The sequence below is a fragment of the Mirounga leonina genome, unplaced genomic scaffold, assembly GCF_011800145.1.
Source record: "Mirounga leonina isolate KUSES-001 unplaced genomic scaffold, KU_Mleo_1.0 Mir_176, whole genome shotgun sequence".
Taxonomy (NCBI): domain Eukaryota; kingdom Metazoa; phylum Chordata; class Mammalia; order Carnivora; family Phocidae; genus Mirounga; species Mirounga leonina.
The window spans coordinates 8,484,338-8,512,052 of record NW_023270454.1 but is presented as its reverse complement, the minus strand read 5'-3'; the positions used below and the strand labels follow the sequence as shown (position 1 = coordinate 8,512,052).

Sequence of the window (27,715 nt, the reverse complement as noted above, 5' to 3'; positions counted from 1 at the left end):
ACCTAACATTTTCTTCTTCCCCCAACAGTTATTGCAAATGTATGGCTGGAAGTCAGGTTAGGGAAGACCATGGTTCTAGTGAGGAACCCAGTACAGAGTTGAGCTGGACAGACAGCCTGGAACCAGTGATTTTTAAAAATTTTTAAATGTAAGCCTTTGGTCCTCTTCTTGTCCTCTCTAAAATAAGGAAATTCAAAAGATCTTAGGGGTTCCTTTTAGCTCTAAAATGCTATGACTTTTGAAACTTTTTTGTTGTTGTTCAATCAGCAGTTGTTTATTGAGGGCCTGCCTTGCAACCTAGACAGATTATAGAGAAAGTGGTTGTAATCCACATGGGAAGATGAAATGACCAGAGACAATGAGAGAGCCATAGCAAACCCTATAAAGCCCACGTGGAGCGTGGGCTATAACTGGAATATGAGTTGGGAGGAGCTAGATCCCCTGGGCATCTGAGAAGTGCTGGTGCTGGTGACTTGGATTGACCAACAGATGATTGATAGGCTTTGGTTAGAGGGCAAGAGTTCAGGAAATATCTGAATCCACATTTTTAAATCTTCTATATTCTATAAGTTCTCTTCTATTTTCATCCAGAAATCCCACGTTTATCTGTGCCATTATTTGAGGGTCCTAATAGCCCAGATGAAGGTTAATAGGGGGCAGGGGAGAAGGGCATCCTTTTCCTTCTTCTCTAATGTGAGAAAAGTGTCTACCTGTAATGTAGGAGATTCTATGGCCAGGAACAAAACTGATGTTTCACTGGCCTTGAGATTATTGTTGAACCAATTATTTCAAACCCCCTTTTGTATGCCCTTTCAAACTAGCATTTGAGAGCCTAAAAAAGGAAGGAAAGCATTATCTTGTTGGAAGCATAAAACCAGGGGTGCCTGGGTGGCTCAGTTAAGCGTCTGCTTTTGGCTCAGGTCATGATCCTGGGGTCCTGGGATCGAGCCCCACATCGGGCTCTCTGCTCCGTGGGAAGCCTGCTTCTCCCTCTCCCCTCCCCCTGCTTGTGTTCCCTTTCTCGCTGTCTCTCTCTCTCTCTGTCAAATAAATAAATAAAATCTTAAAAAAAAAAAAAAGAAGCATAAAACCAGCTCCTCCTCCATAAAAAGGGAAGAAATGAGCCTTAGCTAGGCTCCAAGTGGGAACATTCTTACAGCGCTAGAGAATTTAGGCAGCGCTAAAAGGAAGGGAAAAACATCAATCCCAATTTTGAAAGCTGACAAGAGGGGCTGAGTGTGGGATTGAGAGAGACATTCGCATCTGTCCATGACTCTCCCTTGCTTCCTCTCTCCATAACTCCCTCCTCTGCCAAACATTCTCCCATCAGTCTCCTTTCCTCATTCATTCAAATACACATATGACTGAGGCTCAGAAAAACATCTCTACACTAATACAGAAATCCACTCACATTGTACCGATACATCCGTAAGGATATTCCTTATCACAACCGATTCATTCAATCCAGCAAACAGGCATACCTGTAATATGCTATGTACTCTACAGTAAAGATGTAACAATGACATGGTGTCTGTGCTAACTAGTATATAATAACAAGCCTATCCAGATAAACACTGAGTTGTAAGCCCAGAGGTACACATACACAAATTTCTAATCCTACAAACATATCAGTGCATGTACACCCATGATATGTGTACACACTGAAATATAAAAAACAGAGCTGCTCATTCATAAATTTCACAGGCTCTCATACTATTGATATTTGGGGGAGGATCCCCACTTTCCTGTTTTTCCTTTGTCCGTTTTTTCATCTCCTTTCAAATTCCAAAATTGGTTTCACTTTGCCATTCCATTCTTTTCTTATTCTTTCCTTTAAAAAAAGCATTGCTTTTTCTTTAAGATGAGTTATTCCACATGGATAAACTGAGAAAAACGATATCATCTCCAAGTTAAAAATAAGCAAAGTACCCTCTCAGGAATGAAATCTGTCTTTTTATACTTGATTCGTATAATGAAAAGACTGTCAATTTTTATTTATTGATAGTTTAATGATATCTTTCTTATAATGGGTATTTTGAACCATGAAATATAAAATCATTCCATTCTTTTTATTTATTGTAGGTATTTGAAGAAAGAAGAGCTCTGCTTGGAAAATGGGTAACCATTTAAAATATAGTTACTTCTCTATTATGTCACATTATCATAGAGCCCAAAGAATTCAGTTTGAACATAAAGTAATAAGTGATCACTCATTGCCTGAGAAATTTGACTGGTACTCTCTGTATGTATCAATAACAGTTCTATATTCACAAAATAGCATTCTGTCTCTCACGAAGTAGGGTTTATAAAGGGGAGTTGGATCTGAGATGACAGCTTGGTAACTAGCACAGTTCATCCACTGGGCTACTTAGCATCCTTCTATACCCTTCTACCTATACTTAAATTTCCAAAGGAAAACTGTAACAACTTTATGCTTTTATTTAACAAGACACAACTATCCTCTACCCAACTGAAAGCATCCTCACCCTTTCCTCAAAGGAGACACAGAGTCCCAGTGATCATTGTCCTTCCCTGGGTCATGATTAGTCTCTGAGCTGTGTTGACTACTCATCAAATTCCTCTATGGCCCCACCTGTCTCTACCACCCAAGAGAATTGAAAATATATGGTCATGCAAAAATGTGTACATGAATGTTAATAGCAGCATTAATCATAATAGTCAAAACGTGTGAACACCCAAATATCCATCAACTGATGAATGGATAAACACAAAGTGGTCTATCCATACAATGGAATATTATTCAGCCTTAAAAAGGAAGGAAATTCTGATACAAGCTACAATATGGATGAACTCTGAAGGCAATACGCTAAGTGAAATAAGCCAGACGCAAAAGGACAACAATTGTATGATTCCATTTATATGAGGTACCTAGAGTAGTCAAATTCATAGAGACAGAAAGTAGAATAGAGATTACCAAGGGATATGGAATTATTATTTAATAGGTACAGAGTTTCAGTTTGAGAGGATGAGAAAGTTCTGGAGGTGGATAGGGGGATGGTTGTGCAATAGTATGAATGTACTTAACGCCCTTGAACTGTACACTTAAAAATGGTTAAAATGGTACATTTTATGTTACATATGTTTTACTAAAATTTTTAAAAGGTAAGAAAATTTTAAAAGGTAAGAGAAAGAAATAAAGTACTGATACATGCTATAACATGGATAAACCTTAAAAATAATCCGCTAATTGAGGGGCGCCTGGGTGGCTCAGTCGGTTAAGTGTCTGCCTTTGGTTCAGATCATGATCCCAGGGTCCTGGGACCTGGGTGGCTCAGTCAGTTAAGCATCTGCCTTTGGCTCAGGTCAATGTCTCAGTGTCCTGGGATGGAGCCCCACCTTGGGCTCCCTGCTCAGCAGGGAGTCTGCTTTTCCCTCTCCCTGTGCCTCTGCCCCTTCCCCACTCATGCACGCACGTGCACCCTCTCTCTCTCTCTCAAATAAATCAATAAAATCTTGGGGCACCCGGGTGGCTCAGTTGTTAAGCGTCTGCCTTCAGCTCAGGTCATGATCCCGGGGTCCCAGGATCGAGCCCCACATCTGGCTCCCTGCTCAGCGGGAGGCCTGTTTCTCCCTCTCCCGCTCCCCCTGTTTGCGTTCCCTCTCTTGCTGTGTGTCTCTCTCTCTGTCAAATAAATAAATAAAATCTTTTAAAATAAATAAATAAATAAAATCTTTTTAAAAAATAATACGCTAGGGCGCCTGGGTGGCTCAGTTGGTTAGGCGACTGCCTTCGGCTCAGGTCATGATCCTGGAGTCCCGGGATCGAGTCCCGCATCGGGCTCCCTGCTCGGCAGGGAGTCTGCTTCTCCCTCTGACCTTCCTCCCTCTCATGCTCTCTGTCTCTCATTCTCTCTCTCTCAAATAAATAAATAAAATCTTTAAAAAATAAATAAATAAATAAATAAATAAATAAATAAATAAATAATAATACACTAAATGAAAGAAACTAGACACAGAGGCCAAATATCATATGATCCCATTTGTATGAAATGTCCAGAATAGGCAAATCCATAGAGACACAAAATAGATTACTGGTTTCAGGCGCCTGGGTGGCTCAGTTGGTTAAGCGACTGCCTTCGGCTCAGGTCATGATCCCGGAGTCCTGGGATCGAGTCCCACATTGGGCTCCCAGCTCAGCAGGGAGCCTGCTTCTCCCTCTGACCCTATCCCCTCTCATGCTGTTTCTCTCTCTCTGTCAAATAAATAAATAAACAAAATCTTAAAAAAAAAAAAAATAGATTACTGGTTTCCAGGGGCTGGGGGATTGATGGTAATGGGTATAAGATTTCTTCTGGGGGATAATGAAAATGTTCTGGAATTAGATAGCAGTGATGGCTATACAACCTTCTGATTATTCTAAAAACCACTGAATTGTATATGGCATGTGAACTATATCTTAGTTTTAAAAAGAAATCAGGATTACTTTTTAAAAAAAACTGTAGGGCGCCTGGGTGGCTGTACTCAGAGAAAAATTACAATCTGATATACACATATCAGAAAATAAGAAAGCCTGGGGCGCCTGGGTGGCTCAGTCGTTAAGCGTCTGCCTTCGGCTCAGGTCATGATCCCAGGGTCCTGGGATCGAGCCCCACATCGGGCTCCCTGCTCAGCAGAGAGTCTGCTTCTCCCTCTCCCTCTGCCCCTGCTTGTGTTCCCTCTCTCGCTGTGTTTCTCTCTCTGTCAAATAAATAAATAAAATTTAAAAAATAAAAATAAAATAATAAATAAATAAAACTATACTTAGATTCCTTAACTCTTGTTATGTGTAATCAACTTGAAATATCCCATCTTTAAAGCATATAGTCAACGCTTTTTCCTTAAGGGAACATCTCTGACCTGGAATGTAACAGTGGACAGGACGCCCTTTCCTAGGAGTTTCAGTAACTAAGTGTCTTAGAAAAGTTTGGGCTTCTATAACAAAATACACATCAACTGGGTGGCTTATAAGCAACAGAAATTTATCTCTCATCGTTATAGAGGCTGGGAAGTCCAAGATCAGGGCGTGGGCAGATTTGGTGTCTGGGGATATCCCATTTTCTGGTTCATAGATGGCAGTCTTTTCGTTGTGCCCTCGCATAGCAGATGGGGAGAGGGAGCTCTCTGGGGTCTCTTCTATAAGGACACTAATCCCATTCATGAGGGCTTCACCCTCTTGACCTAACTCCCTCCCAAAGCACCCCCCTCCTAGTACCATCACCTTGTGGGTTAGGTTTCAACGTATGAATTTTGGGGGGATACATTCAGTCTGTTGCACTAAGATTAATATAAAATACTATTTTTTTTAAGTTTGGTTTTTTTTTTTTTTTGACAGAGAGAGTGTTAGTGAGAGCAGGAACACAAGCAGGGAGAGTGGGAGAGGGAGAGAGAGGAGCAGGGAGCCCTATGTGGGGCTCAATCTCAGGACCCTGGGATCATGACCTGAGCCGAAGGCAGACGCTTAACGACTGAGTCACCCAGGTGTCCCTAAAATACTATTTCTTAATGTTCTTGGTTGTCTTCATTGGTCACTAGTTCTTTTTTGTGCTGGCCTATAAGCTCCAGTCTAGGATATTTGTTACCTAAGTAAGTTTTTAAAAAATTATATACATAGTATATCTGGAAGGATGCACAAGAAAAGGGGCAACATTGGTTTCCCCCAGGGAGAACTGTGAGTCTGGGACAGGGTGGAAGGGACTCCTTTAGCTGAATAGCCTTTGGAACCTTTTGATTTTTTTTAATCATGTGACTGTATTATCTAAAAAAAATTTATAAAGTAAATATGATAAAAATTAAGAAATGAAAAATATCAAAAATTTAAAATCTAGCTGAGTTTTTCTCAAATCCTATTTATATTTCTAAACTAACTTTATATCTGTTACCAAAAACTTAAAAAGAGACTTATTTAGAATGACTGTTTTTACACTACCATTCCACACACTATCAGTGGAAACCCCTAATTAATGTAACCAAGGCCAGTGTTCAGCCAGTAGTTGGGGTGACCAACTTTTCATTGGTTGGTGGCATTAACAGCTGTTAAGTATTTTTTATATCATCCTGTAAAAAATTCCAGGTCTTTACACTTTGTAAAGATCTTGCTTATTCTTTTCTTTTGCCAAAGCTAATAGAAATATATTTGCAAAGATAACTAATTATCTCTCTTCTCCAATAGACTAATTTACAGAAGGAAAGACATGGTTCTATATCTTGCTCCTTACACATTCTTTAACACTACGAGGCATTTAATAAATGCTTTCTAAATGAATAAATGATATTGGTTTTTCTCTTTGTCCCACAACAAATTTATTCCTTAAATTCACTATATCATATGGTAGTCTATATACCAGCACAAAAGCCACATGAATTGTTTAAACAATTCATATTTCCAATTTGCCTTATTTAATTTTCTCTCTCCATTTTAGTTTTTATTATTTTTTATTTTTTTAAGATTTTATTTATTCATTTGACAGAGATGGCGGAAGCACAAGCAGGCGGAGTGGCAGGCAGAGGGAGAGGGAGAAGCAAGCTCCCAGCCGGCTGAGCAGAAAGCCGCAGGCAGGGCTGGATCCCAGGACCCCAGGATCATGACCCGAGCTGAAGGCAGACGCTCAACTGACTGAGCCACCCAGGAACTCCCGCATTTTAGTTTTTAGATTTTTTTTTGTTTATTTTCAGGAACACCATAACAGGTTGATAACATAAGAAATACACTTCCAAGAAAAGAAAGGAGAAATAAGTATATAACTTCTTTTACTTAGCATTACTTGGGCTACTCATTGTAGGGATCAAGTATCAGTTGAAGGCTCAATCTTGTATTAGAAGTAAAGTCATTTTTTAAAATAATCTGGACATTGTGAAGTAAGATATAATATGAAATCTATCCAGTGATAGGTAGTCCAAAAGATATTTGGCCGTAGAATGTCATTTTTGTTTATACATTAGCACATGTTCTTGTCTGATTGTCTGTACAGTAACAAACAAAATAAGAGAAACTGAAAAGCTCCTCTACTTTCCAGTTCCATGCTACTAGTTAACCCCTTATCTCTTAAATCTTCTCTGCCCTTCAATCCCTGTTAGAAAAGGCAATTGCCTCCTAAGAAAAACAACTCCCAGAACAACAGCAGGAATATTTTAGTTGAAAAGAAAGCATCTCAAACTTTTTCTCACCTTCTGTGTTGTTAACAGAAATAATAATGGGGGCATCTAGCTGGCTCTGTTGGTAGAGCATGCAACTCTTGATCTCAGGGTTGTGGGTTCAATCCCCACATTGGGTATAGAAATTACTTAAAAATAAAGTATAGGGGCACCTGGGTGGCTCAGTCAATTAAGCGTCTGCCCTCAGCTCAGGTCATAATCCCAGGGTCCTGGGATCAAGCCCCGCTTGGGCTCCCTGCTCAGCGGAGAGCTTGCTTCTCCCTCTCCCTCTCCCACTCCCCCTCACTGTCTCTCTCTCTGTCAAATAAAATAAATAAAATCTTAAAAAAATAAAGTATAAAAAAATAATAGTGTTATTTGAAAAAAGTAGAAAGCATTACTTTTAATTTGCTGGCAACAACCATAATCAGAGCTAAAATTCAAAAGAGAAGCAGGAGAAAATATTTTGCAAGTTGCATGATAGGTAAAGATTAATATCTAGGATTATAAAGAGTTCCTACAAATCAGTAAGAAAAATACAAACCCCCCTCTGGAATAAGGAGCTAACAGAAGAATGAGAAATATACAAAAATATATAAATGGCCAATAAACATATAAAATATGATCTGTTTCACTAAAATTAGAGAAATACAAATTAAAACAATGAGATTCCCAACCGCTCCTTTTGCCTATGTGACAAAATTGAGGAGCTAGGTAATATCCTATGTAAGTAAGGATTTATTGGAGAGTAGGAGGATATGCATAAACACAATTGGAGGACTGTCAAATGGTAAAGACTTTTTTTTTTTTTTTAAAGATTTTATTTATTTGACAGAGAGAGACACAGCAAGAGAGGGAACACAAGCAGGGGGAATGGGAGAGGGAGAAGCAGGCTTCCCGTGGAGCAGGGAGCCCGATGCGAGGCTTGATCCCAGGAACCCGGGATCATGACCTGAGCCGAAGGCAGACGCTTAATGACTGAGCCACCCAGGCGCTCCAGATGGTAAAGACTTTTTTTTTTTTTAATTTTTTAAAGATTTTATTTATTTGAGAGAGAGAGAATGAGAGAGAGAGCATGAGAGGGGGGAGGGTCACAGGAAGAAGCAGACTCCCCGCTGAGCAGGGAGCCCGATGCGGGGACTCGATCCCGGGACTCCAGGATCACGACCTGAGCCAAAGGCAGTCGCTTAACCAACTGAAGCCACCCAGGTGCCCGATGGTAAAGACTTTTAAAAGACAATTTGACAAGATTGATTAAAGTTTTAAATGCAAATGTCCTTTGAACCTGTAACTCCACTTCTATTTATCTGTACTAGAGAAATATTCACATAGCACATGAAAAGGCATGTTTCAGAATATTGCAGTTGGGCTTTGTTTTTTGGTTTTGGGTTTTTTTGGTATTGTAAATGGTGTCGGTAATAAATTGAATAAATAGATTGTGGTATAGCTGTGATGAAGGAATGAATAAAAAAATGAATATGCCATGAATGAATGAGAAAACAATATGCTCTGGGTTCTTTACATATCAGGTCATTTATGGCTATATTTTGTTTGTTTTTTAAACTGCTGCACAGTATCCTACAGGATGGGTATACTCTTTAATTTATTTAACCTTTTCTTTATTGATGGCTCTATGTGTATGCTAATGCATAGAAATGCATAACTGTAAATTGTGGGGATGCCTGGGTGGCTCAGTCATTAAGCGTCTGCCTTCAGCTCAGGTCATGATCCCAGGGTCCTGGGATCGAGCCCCGCGTCGGGCTCCCTGCTCCGCAGGAAGCCTGCTTCTCCCTCTCCCACTCCCCTTGCTTGTGTTCCCTCTCTCGCTGTGTCTCTCTCTGTCAAATAAATAAATAAAATCTTTAAAAAAACCAAACAAACAAACTTCAAATTGTGCATCAAATTGTGCATAGTGTCCATCTGGAGGATGGAATGAGATTGGATGGGGAAGAGCAGTCACAGAGGATTTTCATGTTTAATTCTATATGTACCTTTTTGAAACTTTTAAATAATAATATGTTTATACTTTAATGTGAAAGTCAGTTTTTGATAATAGGACTCAGAAATTCAACCAGAGGGATGCCTGGGTGGCTCAGTCGGTTGTGTCTGCCTTTGGCTCAGGTCATGACCCCAGGGTCTTGGGATCAAGTCCTGCATCTGTCTCTCTGCTCAGCGGGGAGCCTCTTTCTTCCTCTGCCCCTCCCCCAACTTGTTATCTCAATCTCTCTTTCTCTCTCACTCTCTTGCTCAAATAAATAAATAAAATCTTAAAAAAAAACACCTCAACCAGATTGAGATAAATAACCAATAAGCAGACAATAACAAGCCTTCCTCTTCATCTTGTCCCTCACTCGCTGTGAACTTTTCCTTGCCAGTCGGAGTGAGATAAGTGGAACCTGAAGTCTCTAGCAACTGTCCTCACTTCCTGCAACTGCAGTAAAAATCCTTGGAACAACTACTCCAAACATAGGATTTTCACAGTTCTATTGAGTCCTGAAAGCCCTATAAAAAGGCATTAAAATAATTATAAAATATAATCATATCATAATTGTGATATAACATAGCATAATACAATTGATATAATATAATATTTTTTAAAAGGAACTAACTGTAAAGGGAGGTACTGTAAGTGATACCAGGATGGAAGAATGGTCCTAGCTCCTCCCCAAATCTCACATCTTGGATTCCTGGCTACTATGTTTTGGGTATTTTTACTTGAAAGGTGATGGGAGAGATGTAGGAGATTATTGAATTCCTGGACAGTTAACTCTTCCCCGGATTATTTACTTTTTGGATTATTCCTAGCACCTTTTAAATTCCAAAGGGATTTTCCCCAACCGTGAAACATTCTTCTGAGTCATCAACCCACCTTCAATTGGTAGGAGTTCAAGGAATGCAAATTCATTTTCTATTAGCCTAAACAAACACAATTAGAAAGGAAAAATCCCTGAGGCAAAGAACACCTATCAAAGCCAGATATAAATTACCTTTTGACCACGGTAATCAGGGAAATAAATGAGAAACCAACGTAATTATCTTTTTAATCTCTAGAGGAAAATGTTTTAATGTTTTCTTTTATAGATTTCTTAAGCATTTTATAATCCTAGGTTCTTTTATATTCATTTTAAATCACTGTTCTTCAACCTGAGCTCATTCTCTTTGTGGGCAGCAATGAAAGTAAATGAGCTAACCTCAGTCATTCTAAATGTGCTTCCCATCCTTGCCAATGCATGGACATGATAATCTTATGCTTTTTAATTTAATTTAATTGTTTGCATATATATTCTTTTCACACTGATTTATTATTCTTAACATCACTTTGATATTTTATAATGATAGCTACCATGTCTACAATGAGGCATGCACCTTATTAAGAATTTTATACATATAGCGGGGCGCCTGGGTGGCTCAGCCGTTAAGTGTCTGCCTTCGGCTAAGGTCATAATCCCAGAGTCCTGGGATCGAGCCCTGCATCAGGCTCCCTGCTTAGTGGGAAGCCTGCTTCTCCCTTTCCCCTCCCCGGCTTGTGTTCCCTCTCTCACTGTGTCTCTCTCTGTCAAATAAATAAATAAAATCTTTAAAAAAAAAAAGAATTTTATACATATATTATTTCATTTAATCCTCACAACAACCCTACAATTTAGATATAATTATTCTTAATGTATAAATGAGGAAATTGAGAAGTTGTTAGTGGTGGAACTGGGATTTAGTGATTTATTTTTAAAAAGTATTAGAAATAATAGAATACTGTATGTGAGACTTCCAATAGCCTCATTCCCAAATCCACCATCAATCTGTAATGCCATACTTTCTCTTATCATGTGGAGATATTACAGTTTGCATAGCTGATCTCTATAGGCATTTTTGGTTATTTCTGATTTCTTACAGTGATAATAATATCACATGAAAATTTTTTTGTAACCGTAATCGTCCTGGGTCCCCATGTAGCTCAGTTTCTACAGAACCACAGAGCACTGCCTAAAAGTAATTTTAAAATGAATTCCAATTTTCATTTCGTGTTTCAAAGAAAAATCACAGCAGAACCAGTTTAAAACTCTTGACAGTATTTATCAGGTCTCCCTTTGTTAAATAACAGAAATTCAACTGAGTAATTTAAAAGACTAAATTGACTCTGTTGATCAATTTGTGAATCAGGTAGCATCCTATCTAGTAAATAGAAAGGAGCTCTGCTGAGCTACAGAAAAGGACAGGTTTTGAAAGGTAGAGAGAACCTAACAATGGAAATTATTAGCAAAGAACACATTGTTTTAGGTAAGGTTGCTTTCCTAAGGGGAATGGAAGGGGTCTGTTGGTAAATTTCCTAGTGCTGACTAGGAAATTCCATGTTGACTGGTTAAAGGTTATATTCCTGGGGGATATATAATACTACAATTAGGTTAGTATTAAATCTTTGTTTGCTAACATGGGGCCCTTAACATAAATGACTCCATTTTGGACTATGGTTTTCTTTTTAATACCTTCCTTCGTTCCTCAGTTCTCTCACAGTCTCTAATTGCTGTCGAGGCAATGGCATTCTGAACCCCCAAACTCCCAACAAGCCAAAAACCTAACTGCTTTTCTCTCTTCACACTTGGCTCTTGATTTTATAGATCAGTGTGGTTTCTCTGGCATGGTTCTTCCCCTGGCCCAAGTCATTCTGCTCTGGCTTCTCTCTTCATTCTAATAATCCATCCCAAAAGGAAAGAAAACCCCCATTGTGAGAGCTGGAAATATGAATTGTGCAGAAATAGGGAGAGGAGAAATCAGGAAACACTCGCACATGTATAGATTTTATTCATTTATTTGTACGTTGAGGTTTTGGGTTTTTCTTCCCTGCCACGAGCCCACTATCAAGGCCCCTACATGAGTTGTGTCTTTCCACAACGTCAGAATTCCAAACTCAATGACATGTTACTGTGCATTTAACTTGGCTTCATACACAACACACAAAACAAAGTACCATACAAAATCACACAACAGAGAAGCTATAACAAGGGGCAAGAAGTTACTGAACCAAATGCGAGGTCAGTCCCTGAGCGCACAATTGAGGTAAGGCCTCAGTCCAGTCTAGGTCAGCTCTCAGCTCATACTGCTTATTATGTTCAAGCAGTGGAGAATCTCTCTGATGTTTAAGATCAATCAGGCAAGGCCTTCGGTCAGTACAGTCAGAAGTGGAAGGCTCAGTGTCTGCAGAGTCTGACAGTCTGCTGCAGAAATCCTCTGTTTAAAGGAGTTTAATCAGTCTGGGGCCTTTGCAAGACTCTCCTGGTTCTAGTGATTATCAGCTCTTGGTTCTTCCAGGTTCTCCAGCCTTACTGATTATCAGTTCTTAGTACTGCCAATCTGTGCTGGTTTTAGTGATATCTGGTCTCAGCTGCAACATCCTTGGCTGCTTACGTCCCTGCTTGACATGAGTGACTCCATCTTGCTCGCTACATCCCCCCTTGAATAATAGTTTCTAAACTGAGATTCCTGGATCATGAAATAGATCTATAATAGTGAATAGTTTTGATCAAGAAGTCTTCTTGCCAATTAAAAAAATACATCATATGACTATAATGAAGTTGACTTGTCATGCTTTATATGCCTTGTTAGGTAGTCAGTGTATTTTATGATTACAACTGAAGTTCCTTATAAAATTCTCACTAGCTTATGACAACCATAGAAAATATCTATATGTGAAATGCAATAGTATACAAAATACAGGTCGCTCTAAACTTTCCTATTTTTCTTCTCTAAAATGGGCTAAGGAAAAAAAGAGAGGTTTAGACCTCCAGTAAAGTGGCTCATTCAATTGGTGGGTGTTCCCATAAGAGCCTTTCTTTTGGTTTTGGCCAGCCCTCGAATTCTTATCTTTGATCAGTCATTGATCTTGGGACTGATTTAGGGTTATCTCTGGGGAAAATAGTAAAGTAACCAAAGCTTTTGTTTGGCATGCCCCAGATTACTCTGGCATCTACTTCGTGTCTCTGGCACTTCCCCCCGCCCCACCCCCCAGGTCTTCCTATTGACATATTCTCTCCAATCAATCATTTACACATTAGTGGGACTTTAACCCTTCTCAGGGATATTTGCATAGTATACCTTATCTCCAATGGTGAATGCAAAGCTTTGTTTCTGGTCCTGGAGTTTGGCACTTAGGAGCTAATACAGAAACTCTGGCCAGAGAGGGACTGCCCAGGTGCTTTCTCTTGGGGGAAAAAAAAAAAAAGTATATATATATATATATATATATATATATATATATACACACATTTTTAAAATTTTTATTTATTTATTTGACAGAGGAGAGAGAGAGTGAGAGAGCACAAGCAGAGGGAGCAGCAAAAGGAGAGGGAGAGGGAGGCTCCCCTGCAGGGCTCAATCCCAAGACCCTGGGATCATGACCTGAGCCAAAGGCAGACGCCCAACCGACTGAGCAACCCAGGCATCCCCGAAATTATATTTTTAAGTATATATTTTCTCAGTTTATGAATATGGCCAGCTCGCAACTTACTGTCCTTATGTAACTACAAGTTCTGAGGTCAAGTACACTTCAGTGTACATACGTCTTGCACATGCTCACATGTATAAATGTGAGAAAGGACAGGTAAGTGGCAAAACATCAAATTTATTAATTAGGGGAAGATATACATGCTATTCATTAGGAATAAAATATTAAACTCAATTCTGTGCCATTCTTATCCCTTCCTCTAATGAATCTCTGGTATCAGACTGAAACCGCACAGTTTTTTTAATCTTTCTTTTTTCCAGTTTGATAAATGGACAGACTCTCAACGGAGAAGAATCTTGACAGGCCTGTTAGAACGTTGCTCCCTGTCACAGCAAAAGTTCTGCTGTCGAAAACTTCAAGAAAAAATTCCAGCAGAAGCTCTGGATTTTACTACCAAGCTTCCAAGGGTGTTATCTTTATACATCTTTTCTTTCCTGGACCCCCGAAGCCTTTGTCGTTGTGCACAGGTAAAGGCAAAGAATCAGTATACAATGTTTTGTAGTGATAGCCTAGAAAATTCTAAAAGCACATATGCAAAACCAAGAAATAGATGAGATGGTCAATATGTGTAGTCTATATAGTTTGAATTAACCCCGGTCTTCTTTGTGCCTCTGTATTTAGTGCTCAAAAGTAGTTGTAAAATGATGTAAGACGTCATTAGTGTCCACAGAATGGTATTTGCTGGTTGGAGAGACAAACATATATATGAAATGGTTCGTCAGCAGAGTAGTCTTATACTGCATAGCATACAACTAGAAAACAATTCTAAATTGTATAGTGTAGGCTATTCATAAACAGAAAACCTCAAAATAAGGTACTAGTGGGGAATGTACAAAGAGTACAAGACTAAAAGAGTTCTGGGGGCACCTGGGTGGCTCAGTCGGTTAAGAGTCTGCCTTCGGCTCAGGTCATGATCCCAGGGTCCTGGGATCGAGCCTTGCAGGGGAGCCTCCCTCTCCTCCCTCTGCCCCTGTTCATATGCTCGCTCTCTCTCTCTCTCACTCACTCTCTCAAATAAATAAATAAAATCTTTAAAAAAAGACTAAAAGAGTTCAGAATGTGTAGACTCGCTTCCAGTGGCCTTGGAAAAGGGGCTGACTGTTGTTTTCCTACAAATAAATCCATGGTCTATTAAAGTATACTCCCAATTCCTTACAAGGTAAAACTGGTAGCCATTTTGTTGAGAATTTTCGTAGACTCTGGTAACACCAGAAATTACTTGTTACCACGTGTTCACAGATGTGTAACATAATTTTAGTCTTTAAAATTAAGAAAATGAATGCAGTAAGAAAGAGGAGTTACTCAATAAATGGTTTTGGGACAATTGCGCAGCTGTCTGAAAAAAGATTCTAGTAGGATAAAAGATTGGTATGAAATCAAGGGAAACCATTAAAGTACTCAAAGAAAACATAGGCAAGGAGGCCTTTGTGAGTATAATACCCTGAAACCTTAAAATAAAATAGACAATTTGGGACGCCTGGGTGGCTCAGTTGGTTAAGCGGCTGCCTTCGGCCTAGGTCATGATCCCAGCATCCTGGGATCGAATCCCACATTGGGCTCCTTGCTCAGCAGGGAACCTGCTTCTCCTTCTCTCTCCTTCTGCTTGTGCTCTCTCTGTCAAATAAATAAAATCTTTAAAAAAAAAAAAAGAAAATACACAATTTAAGGGCGCCTGGGTGGCTCAGTGGGTTAAGTGTCAGGTCATGATCTCAGGGTCCTGGGACTGAGCCCCACATCAGGCTTCTGCTCAGTGGGGAGCCTGCTTCTCCCTCTCCCTCTGCCCCTCCCCGCTGCTTGTGTGCACTTTCTCTCTCTCTGTCGAATAAATAAATAAAATCCTTAAAAAAATAAATAAATAAAATTTTTTAAAAAAAGAAAGAAAGATTCCCTTTGATCCGGCAGTTCCCCTTCTTGGAGTGCCTCGATATGCAAAAATTGTCTGTATAAGAATACTGCAGTATTGTTTGTAATAGCAGAAGTTTGGAAACACTGGAAATGTCCACCATTAGGGGACTGGTTAAATAAATTGCAACAGGGCGCCTGGGTGGCTCAGTCGTTAAGCATCTGCCTTCGGCTCAGGTCATGATCCCAGGATCCTGGGATCGGGTCCCACATCGAGCTCCCTGCTCAGTGGGAAGCCTGCTTCTCCCTCTCCCACTCCCCCTGCTTGTGTTCCTGCTCTTGCTATGTCTCTCTCTGTCAAATAAATAAATAAAATCTTTAAAAATAAATAAATAAATTGCAACAATCTTTAAGATTGATCATCAGCGAAAAAAGCAAAGGTGCAGAACTGTCCTACCACTTTTGAAAGAAAAAAGAATATATGCATATTTATTAATATAGGCCTAGAATGTTCCTGGAATGACACACAGGAGCTGTAGCAGTGGTTACATCCAGTGAGGGGAAGCAGTGACCAGAGGATGGGGATGAGAGAGACTCTCTTTTACCGTATGTCTCTTTGGGTCTTTAAATTTAGTATTAATGTACATATATTACTTATTCCAAAAATGAAACATTCCTTAAAAGAGCATAGCATTCTAAATGTCCAATAGTAAGAGACTATCATATAACCATATGATGAATTATTGTGTGGCCATTAGAAAACATGTTTTCCAAGAACAAAGATGCTTATAATATGTGAAATGAAGAAAGCACAATTTAAAATTGTATATATAAAATTTCCCAATTTTGTTTCCTGCATGCTTAGGAAAAAGAAAAGAACTCTGTCAGGTTGTTAATAAAGGTCATCTCTGATTGATGGGGTAACGGGTATTGTTTTTCTCGAAAATTCTTGGAATTTTCCAAGTTTTGCACAATGAGAATGTTATCATTGGAGGAAAATGTTATTTGAAATCACTAATCCTGTCATATATGTGTATCATATGTCAGTCTTGCAAGATCTCAGCATTACATTTGTTCCCAGCCCTGCCTGTGAGGAAGACACAGGCAGATGTCCTTCAGATAGATTTAAACAATAATACCATTGCACTAAGATGACCTTTGAACTGTTTAAAAAGATGGGGGGTGCTGATAATTTTGAAAGCTCCTACCTACCCTTTTTTTTTTTTTTTTAAGATTTCGTTTATTTGACAGAGAGAGACACAGTGAGAGAGGGAACACAAGCAGGGGGAGTGGGAGAGGGAGAAGCAGGCTTCCCTCAGAGCAGGGAGCCCGATGCGGGGCTTGATCCCAGGACCCCGGGATCATGACCCAAGCTGAAGGCAGACGCTTAACGACTGAGCCACCCAGGCGCCTTTCCTACCTACCCTTCAACTCTCCTCATTCCTGTCTACTTTAAAACAAACAAAAAACACCGAGAAGCAAAACATACAAAAGCCTGATCTACCCTGGGGGAATCAAAACCAACTTAATACCCAGGTCAAAACAAGATGTAAGGAAAAATGAAGAAAAGGGTGAGAATTGAGAAACTTTTCTCCTCATCCCCTTCCTGCAAAACCTCACCTTTCTGCTGAATTCTGAGTTAATTAACCATATGGGGATTAAAGTCGATGTTGTTTCATTTCTGCGTTGAACAAAGTAGATGTGATTTCTGTTCCTGCCTGCAGGGCTCTGTCAGATTCTCTACCCTTTTTCATCCTTCCAGCTCCTGAACCTGTTATTTCTTGTAATTGTGCCCTCCCCTCTCCTGTATGTCTCCTCTTCAGCACAGAAAACAATGCTAAACATAATGGAACTCAGCACTTGGTGGATGGAATGAGGGAGAATGGGAGGGCCAGATAAATGGATGTATATTACAGTGTTCTGCCCTTTCTTCTTTCTTTCTTTCTTTTGTGTGTGTGTGTGTGTGTGCTCAAAAATTATTAATGATTTAATTAGTGTTGAAAAAGAAGCCAGTTTTCCAAGGATGAAATTTGCATTGGAAGGTTAGGTGTCATCGTTGCAACTCTTATAACCAAGACACAGAACCTGTGGTCTGAACTTTATACATGATCTTGACCCTAGTTTTCAGCAAGACTTGTTCAAAATCTGGAGTAAGTTATTGTAAACACTGCTGCACATAGTAGGGTCACCACCATCATTTGCTGGATGTGTGAAATTGACCATAATCCTGGGGGAATGGCATGTACAGAGCTAGTAGTGTATGCTTTATGGAATCTTAAAGGCTATATAGGACATACCATATGATACCAGTAATTGCTTTCTGTTTATAAAATTTCTATTTAGTAAAATCATAAGAATGGAGAGAAAATGGAAGCATACCAAAATAGGAGTAAACAATACGCAGATCTGAGTTTCTATAACCCTCATATAACTTTCAACTTCAGGAACTTCTAGGAAGCTCCAAAATCTATCTGAGCCACAGTCCTCTCGTTTGCAACCTGCCTCCTTACAGGGGATGGTTAATAGGTACTTGATAAATATTAGTTGACTCTGAATCTAAGTGTGATTTAACATTTAAAGAAAATCCTTCTGCTTGGGTAGGGAGCACTTCAGGTAGGTAACTTTTTAAGCTTTGATTTGGAAGAAAGAGTTATCTCAGGTCTAGGGTGACAGCTGAAGACCTAGAGAAAATGGGCATGCAGACTGAGTAGGGCTTTTTTTTCCTTTCCAATTGTTTTTCCAGGTGAGCTGGCACTGGAAGAATTTAACTGAGCTGGATCAGCTCTGGATGCTCAAATGTTTACGATTTAACTGGTACATCAATTTCTCTCCAACTCCCTTTGAGCAGGGTATATGGAAGAAGCACTACATTCAAATGGTAAAAGAACTTCATGTTACCAAGCCTAAGGTAAATTTGGGGCAAAAAGCAACAAACATACAAATATCAGCTATTTAGGAATACGGAAGAGGGGCGGAAATTGGGTTAAACAGGTGATGGGGATTAAGGAGGGTACTTGTGACAAGCACCGAGCACCAGGTGTTGTATGGAGGTGTTGAATCACTAAATTGTACACCTGAAACTAATATCACACTGTATGCTAAATGGAATTAAAAAAAGAAAGATGGGGCGCCTGGGTGGCTCAGTTGTTAAGCGTCTGCCTCCGGCTCAGGTCCTGATCCCAGAGTCCTGGGATCGAGCCCCACATCCGGCTCCTTGCTTGACGGGAAGCCTGCTTGTGTTCCCTCTCTCTTTGTCTCTGTCAAATAAATAAATAAAATCTTTAAAAAAAAAAAAAAGGAATTCTAGAACTAAGAAGTTGGGGAGGGGAATAATGAGTATACTAAAGTTCTTTTTAATCTAGAAACTAAGCAATGTAAGCAAAGGAAATACACTATTACTTCAAAATTCTCCTTTTCTGAGAACTCGATAGCCTTTTTCAAGACATCCATGTTAGCTGAGAACCCTCATCAGACACTCTTAAACCAGCAGTTTCCCAAGAGGTTAGGACCGTGGAGCTGCTCACTCTGTTCAGATTCCTGGATTTCCGGATCTCTGACTCACACGCCAGGCAGTTCTGACACTGGGACTCTGTGGGTATTGTGCAGTATTTGCTATCAATGGGTCATCAAATTCTACTTTATTAATTCAAATTTTCTGATTCTACCGGGTGAGCTAAAGGTTATTTTTATATCATTTATAAAGAAAAGTTTTCCAATAAATCCATAATTTGGGGAGGGAATAATGAGTATACTAAAGTTCTTTTTAATCTAAAAACTAAGCATGTAAATCATTTGCATATAATGATAAAAAGTAAATAATGCAAGAGTAATTTTTCTAGTTGTTTTCTCTGCATTATAACCAATGTTTATGTTCATTCTTATAGTCACAGTTAATTAGATAACTCATGGGAAAATTTTATGAGCCTTTTCTTTATGGTATGATCTATACACATGCAGAGCTATGCATCGTTTTGTACAATAAATGAGTTCCTGAAAAATTATGTGTAAATTAAAAATTTTTAATGATTTTTAAAACCACAGGGGTATCATATTCTATGAAAAAATTGCAGTGAATCCTTTTAAAAATGAAGAATCCTTTTGAAAGATGAATAGTCAACTCCTAGCTTGTTCATTTAGGTTCAGTTTTATTGTTTTAAAGTAGAATCCATCTACATTTAGTATAGTAATAAACTATGCATAATTAATACTGTTACAATTGCAATGATAAAACTAGCCTTTCTGATTTCAGTAATTGGTGTGCTCCATGAGGATGTCTTTTAAAAGGGAAACTTAAACTGCAGTGATGGAAAAAGTTATTTTAAAAATTGCCATAGCTATGATTTCTTTTCGAGATTTGATAAGGCTTTTCTTGACTCTCATTTTCAGTTAGGGGCAGGGAATGGCATTCAATAGCTGAAGCTTGGGCCATTCTGGGGCAGAGAAGAGAAAAGTGATTAACCAACTTGTGCAGGGAAAAGAGGCTTTGAGTATTATTTATAAAACCGCTTGAGGGGCGCCTGGGTGGCTCAGTCGTTAAGCATCTGCCTTCGGCTCAGGTCATGATCCCGGGGTCCTGGGATTGAGCCCCGCATTGGGCTCCCTGCTCTGCGGGGAAGCCTGCTTCTCCCTCTCCCACTCCCCCTGCTTGTGTTCCCTCTCGCTATATCTCTCTCTGTCAAATAAATAAAATCTTAAAAAAAAAAAAAAAAAAACGCTTGAAAGCTTTGTCTTCAGCCATAATTCTTTTCTATAAAATGTGCATAACTATATTTTAAAATGATGATTCATTCTGATGCAAGAAAATTGCCCCCTCTTTGCTTAGTATTAAATTTCTTTAGGGAACACTTTGTTACATTGAAAGTTAGTTTTTCTGTTTAATAAATAGACCTAAGTCAGAAAGACTAAGGAGTCATGTGACTAAGGTTAATAAAGTCATGTGACTAAGGTTAAAAAGTCAACTGTCAGCCCTGTGCATACTAGAGTAATTTGGGTAATTCCGTGTGAGGTTGCTCCAGTGATGGTGAATGTAGGCAGCCACTGGATTAGAGCATAATTTACCTTTACTCAAGCACCTTCCCTGGTTCCCTTTCCTTCAACACCCTGTACCTGGCAGGTGCTCCAGCAGAGCTTTTGAAAGCATTTTATGAGCAAATGGTTGTGGCTAATTTTAGTTTCCCCAACCTTAAAATGAGAGCACTGGACTAGAATGATCTTTATACCTGTCTGTCAGGCTATGCTATATCTACTCCAAACAGCATAATTTCAAAAAGTCTTCATCTAGAAAAAGAGGAGTAAGTTGAACCCAAAGTGGATAGAAAGAAGAAGTAATAGAGAGCTAAGATCAATGAAATTAGAACAAACAATGGAGAAAATCAGTGAAACCAAAGCTGCTTCTTCAAAAACGTAAATAAAATTCCTAAGTTTCTAGGTAGGCCAATGCAGGAAAAAAAAGAAAACATAAATTACTAGTAACAGAAATGAAAGAGGGGGCATCACTACAGATCCTGTAAACATGAGAAGGATAATGAGAGAATATTATGAACAAGTCCATGTCACTAAATTCAACCACCTGGATGAGATGGACAATTCTCGAAAATACAGATTACAAAACAGTCTCGCTAGGAAATAGGAAACATGAATAAATCTTTATCAACTTAAAAATCAAATTCATAATTTTCCACAAAACTCCAGACCCAGATACCTTCACTGGTGAATTCTATCACACATTTAAGGAAGAAATATCAATTCTACATAAACTTTTTCATAAAATGGAAGACAAGGGAATGCTTCCCAACTCATTACCTTTATTCCAAAACCAGATGGGGCCTTTACAAGAAAACAAAACAAAATCACAGATTAATATCCTTCATGAACGTAGACATAAAAATCCTTTAAAAATATTAACATATTAAATCAAGTTCTATACAAAGAAAGAATAATACATGATGACCAAGTAGGAAGTATCCATGGAGAGTAAGGTTGGCATAATATTAAAAAATTAACCAATGTAATTCACAGAATAAAAGAGAAAAGATGTATGATCATTTCAGTATATGCAGACAAAAGCATTTAACAAAAGTTCAACATCATGATTTTAAAAATTCTCAAAGACTTTAGGTGAATCAAACAAAAATTTTGTTTACTTAATACAGAAAAATCAGTTTTCATTATATCCTCTTTTGTTAATGTCAACCGTTTTTTTTTTCAGAATGGATAATGTTTATTTATATATAATTACTAGCACTTATGCCTAAATTTTTCCCCCTGAAACTTTTTATCATGTATTATTTATTCCCAGTAGTATCAAACTAAGCCTTCTTCAGCAAAAACAGCTTTTGTTCAATATAAGCTCAGAGAAATGAAAGGAATGTCCATGCTAAATGAGACCTGAACAAAATATTGAATACCAAACCAATAATGAGCTATGAATTATATAAATATAAAATGTCATCTTAATTTACTAAACTACAATCATTTATTAAATTAGTAAATATTTATTAAATACTGTTTTGTGCTAGGTGCTGAGTTATAATGATCCTAACCCTGCTTTCAAGGAGCTGAGTCTAGTGGCCTAGGACATAGACAAACACATAATTACAACGGAAATATATACAAAGAACAGTTGAAACGGATAAGAAACTGATCCTGCTTGAAGGGATGGGGGAATTTCTTAATTATCACAAACAATTCAAGCAAACCAATTTACCACGCAAAGCTTCCCTAATCTCTTAAAGAACAAAAATTAAGCCTTTAATGGCTTCTCAACATACCATTACCACTTCCCTTAGGTTACAACCACATTAAAACCTTATGAATTTCACACACAAAAATAGACTTTCCATTTGGGAAATTAAAGCAAAAGTATTCTTTGAGAGCAGTTAAGATTTTGATAACTGATAAAATCTACAGTCTACCTCTGTATAACTCAGAGTTGTCCCTACGTGCTACAGATAATTAAGCCTGGAGTACTATTTTTTGAAATGTGTACGTTTTTATGAGTCAATTAACTGCAATTGTGGAAAACTTATACAATGATGTGGTAGGCGTGGTGGCAGTCCAGGAGAGAGGGTTAGTACAAGGACTTGAAGCAAAACAGTACTAGATTCACATTCTGACCCTCTGTCTTACCACTTAGGTAGTAGTGGGCAAGTTCATTGGCTTATTCCATCTTCAGTTTCCTCTTCTGTAAAATGGGGTAGTAACTATTACCTTTTAGAGTTATTATGAAGGTTAAATAAAATAATGCATGAAAACTTCCTGAGATAGTACTTGTCACATACAAGGACTCCAGGGGTGGTGGCTGCTATAATTGTCACCATGATCATTGCAGTCGTGATGATGATGTTGATGATGATGATGATGGTGGTGGTATGATGATTTTTTATTGTTGCAATTATTATGATGTTTTAAGAACAGAAATAATTAATTTTCTTCTTCCAGACACCTCCAAAAGATGGGTTTGCTGTTGCCAACGTTCAACCAGTTACAAGCAGTTCTGCAGAGGAAAAGCAGTCCCCTGCATCAGCTTTCAGGTCCTCTTCCTCTTTGAGAAAGAAAACCCACCCAGGGGAGAAAGAACTCCCACCCTGGAGATCTTCTGACAAGCATCCAACTGATATCATTCGCTTTAATTACCTGGACAACTGTGACCCCATTGAGCAAATCTGGCAAGGGTGAGAAATTCCATGCTCTTCTTTGTTAGAAACAATTTGCTGGCACTTAAGTATATGAAAAGAGGAAAAAAGCATTTCTTGTGAAATACAAATGCTTTTCAATACATAGAAGCAAAAAGTCATTGAAAAGTAAATGAAACATTATTGGTAAATTTACCCTGTTCATCAGGATTTGTTTGCATTTTGTAGCTACCGTGATTTAACATTACAGCTTCTTTTAATATTTAATACTTCAAATTTCAATCTAGCACCATAGAGTTCATTCTGGTCTTTTCCTTTTTCATATCTGCACCTCCCTTCTCTGACAAGGAGAAACCTGGCTCTCATGTTTATTTATACAAATTATATATGTACATATAATATATAATCAAAACTATATATGTACATATATAACTTGTATAAAAATTGTATACTATATAATATGCACATATATATAAACAGTATATATTTACTTACAAATTCTGAAAGTAATCTCAAAATTGCTAACCCATTTCATCATTAAAACAAATCTGCAGGGATGCCTGGGTGGCTCAGTTGGTTCAGTGGCTGCCTTTGGCTCAGGTCCTGATCTCAGGGTCCTGGGATCAAACTCTACGTTGGGCTCCCTGCTCAGAGGGGAGTCTGCTTCTCCCTCTACCCCTCCCCCTTGCTTGTGTGTTTGTGTGTGCGTGCGTGCTCTCTCTCTCAAAAAATAAAATATTTTTTTAAAAAGATTATTTATTTATTTATTTATTTGAGAGAGAGAGAACACAGCAGGGAGGAGGGGCAGAGGGAGAGGGAGAGGCAGACTCCCCACTGAGCAGGGAGCCTGACGCAGGGCTCGATTCCAGGACCCCGGGATCATGACCTGAGCAAAAGACACTTAACTGACTGAGCCACCCAGGCATCCCTCATTTATGACTTTAAAATATTGGGAATAACTTAAATTTTCCTACATGGAGAGTATCTGTTAAATAAACTATGTATGGTGCATTCACACGATGGAGTATTAGGCAACTATAAAAATGAGGACGAACTCTATGACTGGTAAGGAGTGAAAGGGTAAGTTGTTAAGTGAGAAAAGCAAATGTCAAGGGAGCACCTACAGTATGCCACCCATAGTACAGAAAGAAGAGAAAGTAAAAAAATATACATGTGCATCTGTATACACATATGTACCTGTTAATCCACATATATATGCGCATGTACAGGATAAACGAGAAATAAAGGAAACAAATTTTGAAAGGTTTTAAAATGTTTTAATATATCTGCCATGTTTTCAGAATATATTTCAACAGATTAACATCAAGGCAGCCTAAGAGGGGGAGCCATACTGTGTGGGTTCAAATCCAGACTCCCACACTTCTAGTTTTGTGATCCTGGGGAGTTCCTTAACTTCTCTGTGCCTTGGTTTCTGCACCTATAAAATGGCAATAATGGTAACACCTAACTCACACGATCCCTGTGGAGTAATCCTCATGTATGTGACATGATTATGATAGTACCTGACATATAGTAAGTAAGCACTTCTTTTGTAGGATGGTTTCTTAAATTATATGATTTGGCTAATAAAAGAAAGGGTCATCCCAGAAAGTCTGATGACTTGGGGACATTGAGATTACATGTGTATCTTTGGGACTATTGGAGTCCCTTCGGAGGTGAGATGAGAGTGATATCCCTCATTAGGCAAGACTCAAGCTCTTGGAGGGTGCAGACCATGCCTTACTCATTTTTATATCACGACTGACCAACTTTGCAATACTCACTAACTGATTTTGAGAGAAGTGTAGCCTTTCAATTCATGAACTTTTTTTTTTTTTAAGATTTTATTTATTTATTTGACAGAGAGAGAGACAGTGAGAGAGGGAACACAAGCAGGGGGAGTGGGAGAGGGAGAAGCAGGCTTCCCCGCAGAGCAGGGAGCCCGATGTGGGGCTCGATCCCAGGACCCTGGGACCATGACCTGAGCCGAAGGCAGACACTTAACCCACTGAACCACCCAGGCGCCCCTTCATGAACTTTAAATTCATCTGGTTGTATCAGAAAAAGTCTAATTAGTTTGCTTATAATTTAGAAGATACTGGGCAGAAAAAAAGGTACAAAACAGAGCAGAAAAGAAATACTACCATTTATATTAAAATAGGTGGAGAAGAAAATATATATATATATTCATAAAATATCTATACATAAAATATCTCTGGAATACACACAAGAAACTGATATGTATCGTTTGCCTTCAAGGAGGAGAACGGCAAGTTAGAGACAAGGATAGATAGACAAATTTCACTGTACATCCTTTTGAACTCTTGAATTTTGACTCATCGTGAATGTATTGACTATGTATTGATCAATGTATCCCTGAAGATAGTATTTAAGAATTTGTATGTGGCCTTGGTCTGAACTATGGTGGTAAATAAGAAAGAGGCAAACTTAGATACCCAGGCATATGAATAGTACATTAACACGAGATAAAGTGATAATGTCTTGAGTTTTCTGTGACCTCAAATACTGTTTGTGAAAGGCAATAATTACATTAAATGTTAATGTACTGAACACCCAATCAAAAGGTAGAGATTATCAGAATGGGTAAGAAGGCAAAACCCAAATGTACACTTTTTACAAGAGATACACCTTAAATTTAAAGACACAAATAGATTTAAAAATGAAGTGATGGAAAAAGATGTACCATGCAAAGAAAAAACATGAGAAGGCTAGAATGACCATTAATTTCAAATAAAACAGACATCAAGACAAAGAGTATTACCAAAGATAAAGAGGGACACTTCATAATGATACAGGGATTAACTAAGCAGAGAGATATAAAAATTACAAATGCATATGTACCTAATTACAAAGCCTCAAAATACATAAGACAAAAATTGACAGCTTTAAAGAGATAAATAGACAATTCCACAAACACATTTTTTTAAGTGCATGTGCTACATTCACCAAGATAGACCAGATGCTTGGACTCTTCAAAGAGTCAGTGCCATGGGGGAAAAAAAGAAGTGGGGAAAATATTCTAGACATAAGAGACATAACAACCAAATGCAGTGTGAATCTAGATAGGATTCTGATTTTTAAAAGAAGACTATAGAAGGCATTCTTGGGACAATTGCAGAAATTTGAATATGACCTGAATATTAAATGATATTAAAGAACTACCATTCATTTTCCAAAGTATGATGATACTAATGTGGTTAGGGAGGCAAATGTCTTTATCTTAGGAGATGAGTGTTGAAGTATTTAGGGGTGAAGTGTCTGCAATTTATTTTCCTATGGTGTGGCAAAAATACATATATACATATATATGTGGCATGTGCATGTATATATATGTATCTATGTATATATAGTGAGAAAGCAAAAATAGCAAAATGTTACTAATTGTTGAATCTAGTTGGAGAGTTTATGGGTAATCACTGTGCTATTCTTTCTTTCTTTTTTTTTTTTAAAGATTTTGTTTATTTATTTGACAGAGACAGCGAGAGAGGGAACACAAGCAGGGGGAGTGGGAGAGGGAGAAGCAGGCTTCCCACTGAGCAGGGGAGCCTGATGCGGGGTTTGATCCCAGGACTCTGGGATCATGACCTGACCTGAGCCAAAGGCAGATGCTTAATGACTGAGCCACCCAGGCGCCCTGTGCTATTCTTTCAACTGTTTTGTATGTTGAAACTTCTTAATTAAAAGTTGGGGGAAATTTTTACAAATTAAGCAATAAGAAATATTTGGGAAAGCTGATCTTTTTTTTTTTTTTTTTTTAAAGATTTTATTTATTTATTTGACAGAGAGAGACACAGCGAGAGAGGGAACACAAGCAGGGGGAGAGGGAGAGGGAGAAGCAGGCCTCCCGCGGAGCAGGGAGCCTGATGCGGGGCTCGATCCCAGGACCCTGGGATCATGACCTGAGCCAAAGGCAGACGCTTAACGACTGAGCCACCCAGGCGCCCCAGGAAAGCTGATCTTTTTAAATAAAATTTTTTATGGGGTGTCTGGTGACTCAGTTGGTTAAGCATTCTGACTCTTTATTTTGGCTTGGGTCATGGTTTCCGCATCGGGCTCTGGGCTCAGCATTGAGTCAGCTTAAGATTCTCTCTCTCCCCCTGCCCTTCCCCCTGCTCTCGCTCACTCTCTTGCTTTCTCTGTCTCTCAAAATAAATAAAATCTTTAAACAAACAAATAAATAAAGTTTTTATAGTGGAAATTCAAATATATAAGAGTAGAGAGAATACAACTGCTTGTAACCATCAGCTAGCATTAACGGTTTTGAACTCATTAACTTATCCCTCACCCACTCTGGCCTTCCCCCAAGTCACTTGGGAGACAAATATAAATGTCATATTATTTCATTCATACATATTTCAATCAATGCCTATCCTTAAAAGATAAACGCTTTCTAAGAATCATAGTATGATATATATATCACATCTAAATCAATGGATGATTTCATAATATAATCAATCAAATATCAAGTCAGTTTTGAGGTATCTTTGAACGTCTCATAAATGATATTTTTAAACATTTGGTTTATTTAATCAAGTTCCAAACAAGGTCAGGGCGGGTTGTATTTAGTCCATGTGTCACTTAAGTCTTTTTTGGA

At 38.5% G+C, this 27,715-nt stretch overlaps 1 protein-coding gene across 1 annotated transcript in view; it reads left to right on the top strand.

Moving 5' to 3' along the window:
- Positions 1–27,715, top strand: part of FBXO16 (F-box protein 16) — a 53,101-nt gene that overhangs the window by 10,379 nt on the left and 15,007 nt on the right. Inside the window, exons 3-6 of the mRNA XM_035023170.1 lie at positions 2,083–2,118; positions 13,885–14,091; positions 18,210–18,374; positions 22,907–23,139. Coding sequence (XP_034879061.1) covers positions 2,083–2,118; positions 13,885–14,091; positions 18,210–18,374; positions 22,907–23,139 — 641 coding nt within the window. The remainder of the gene's footprint in view (positions 1–2,082; positions 2,119–13,884; positions 14,092–18,209; positions 18,375–22,906; positions 23,140–27,715) is intronic.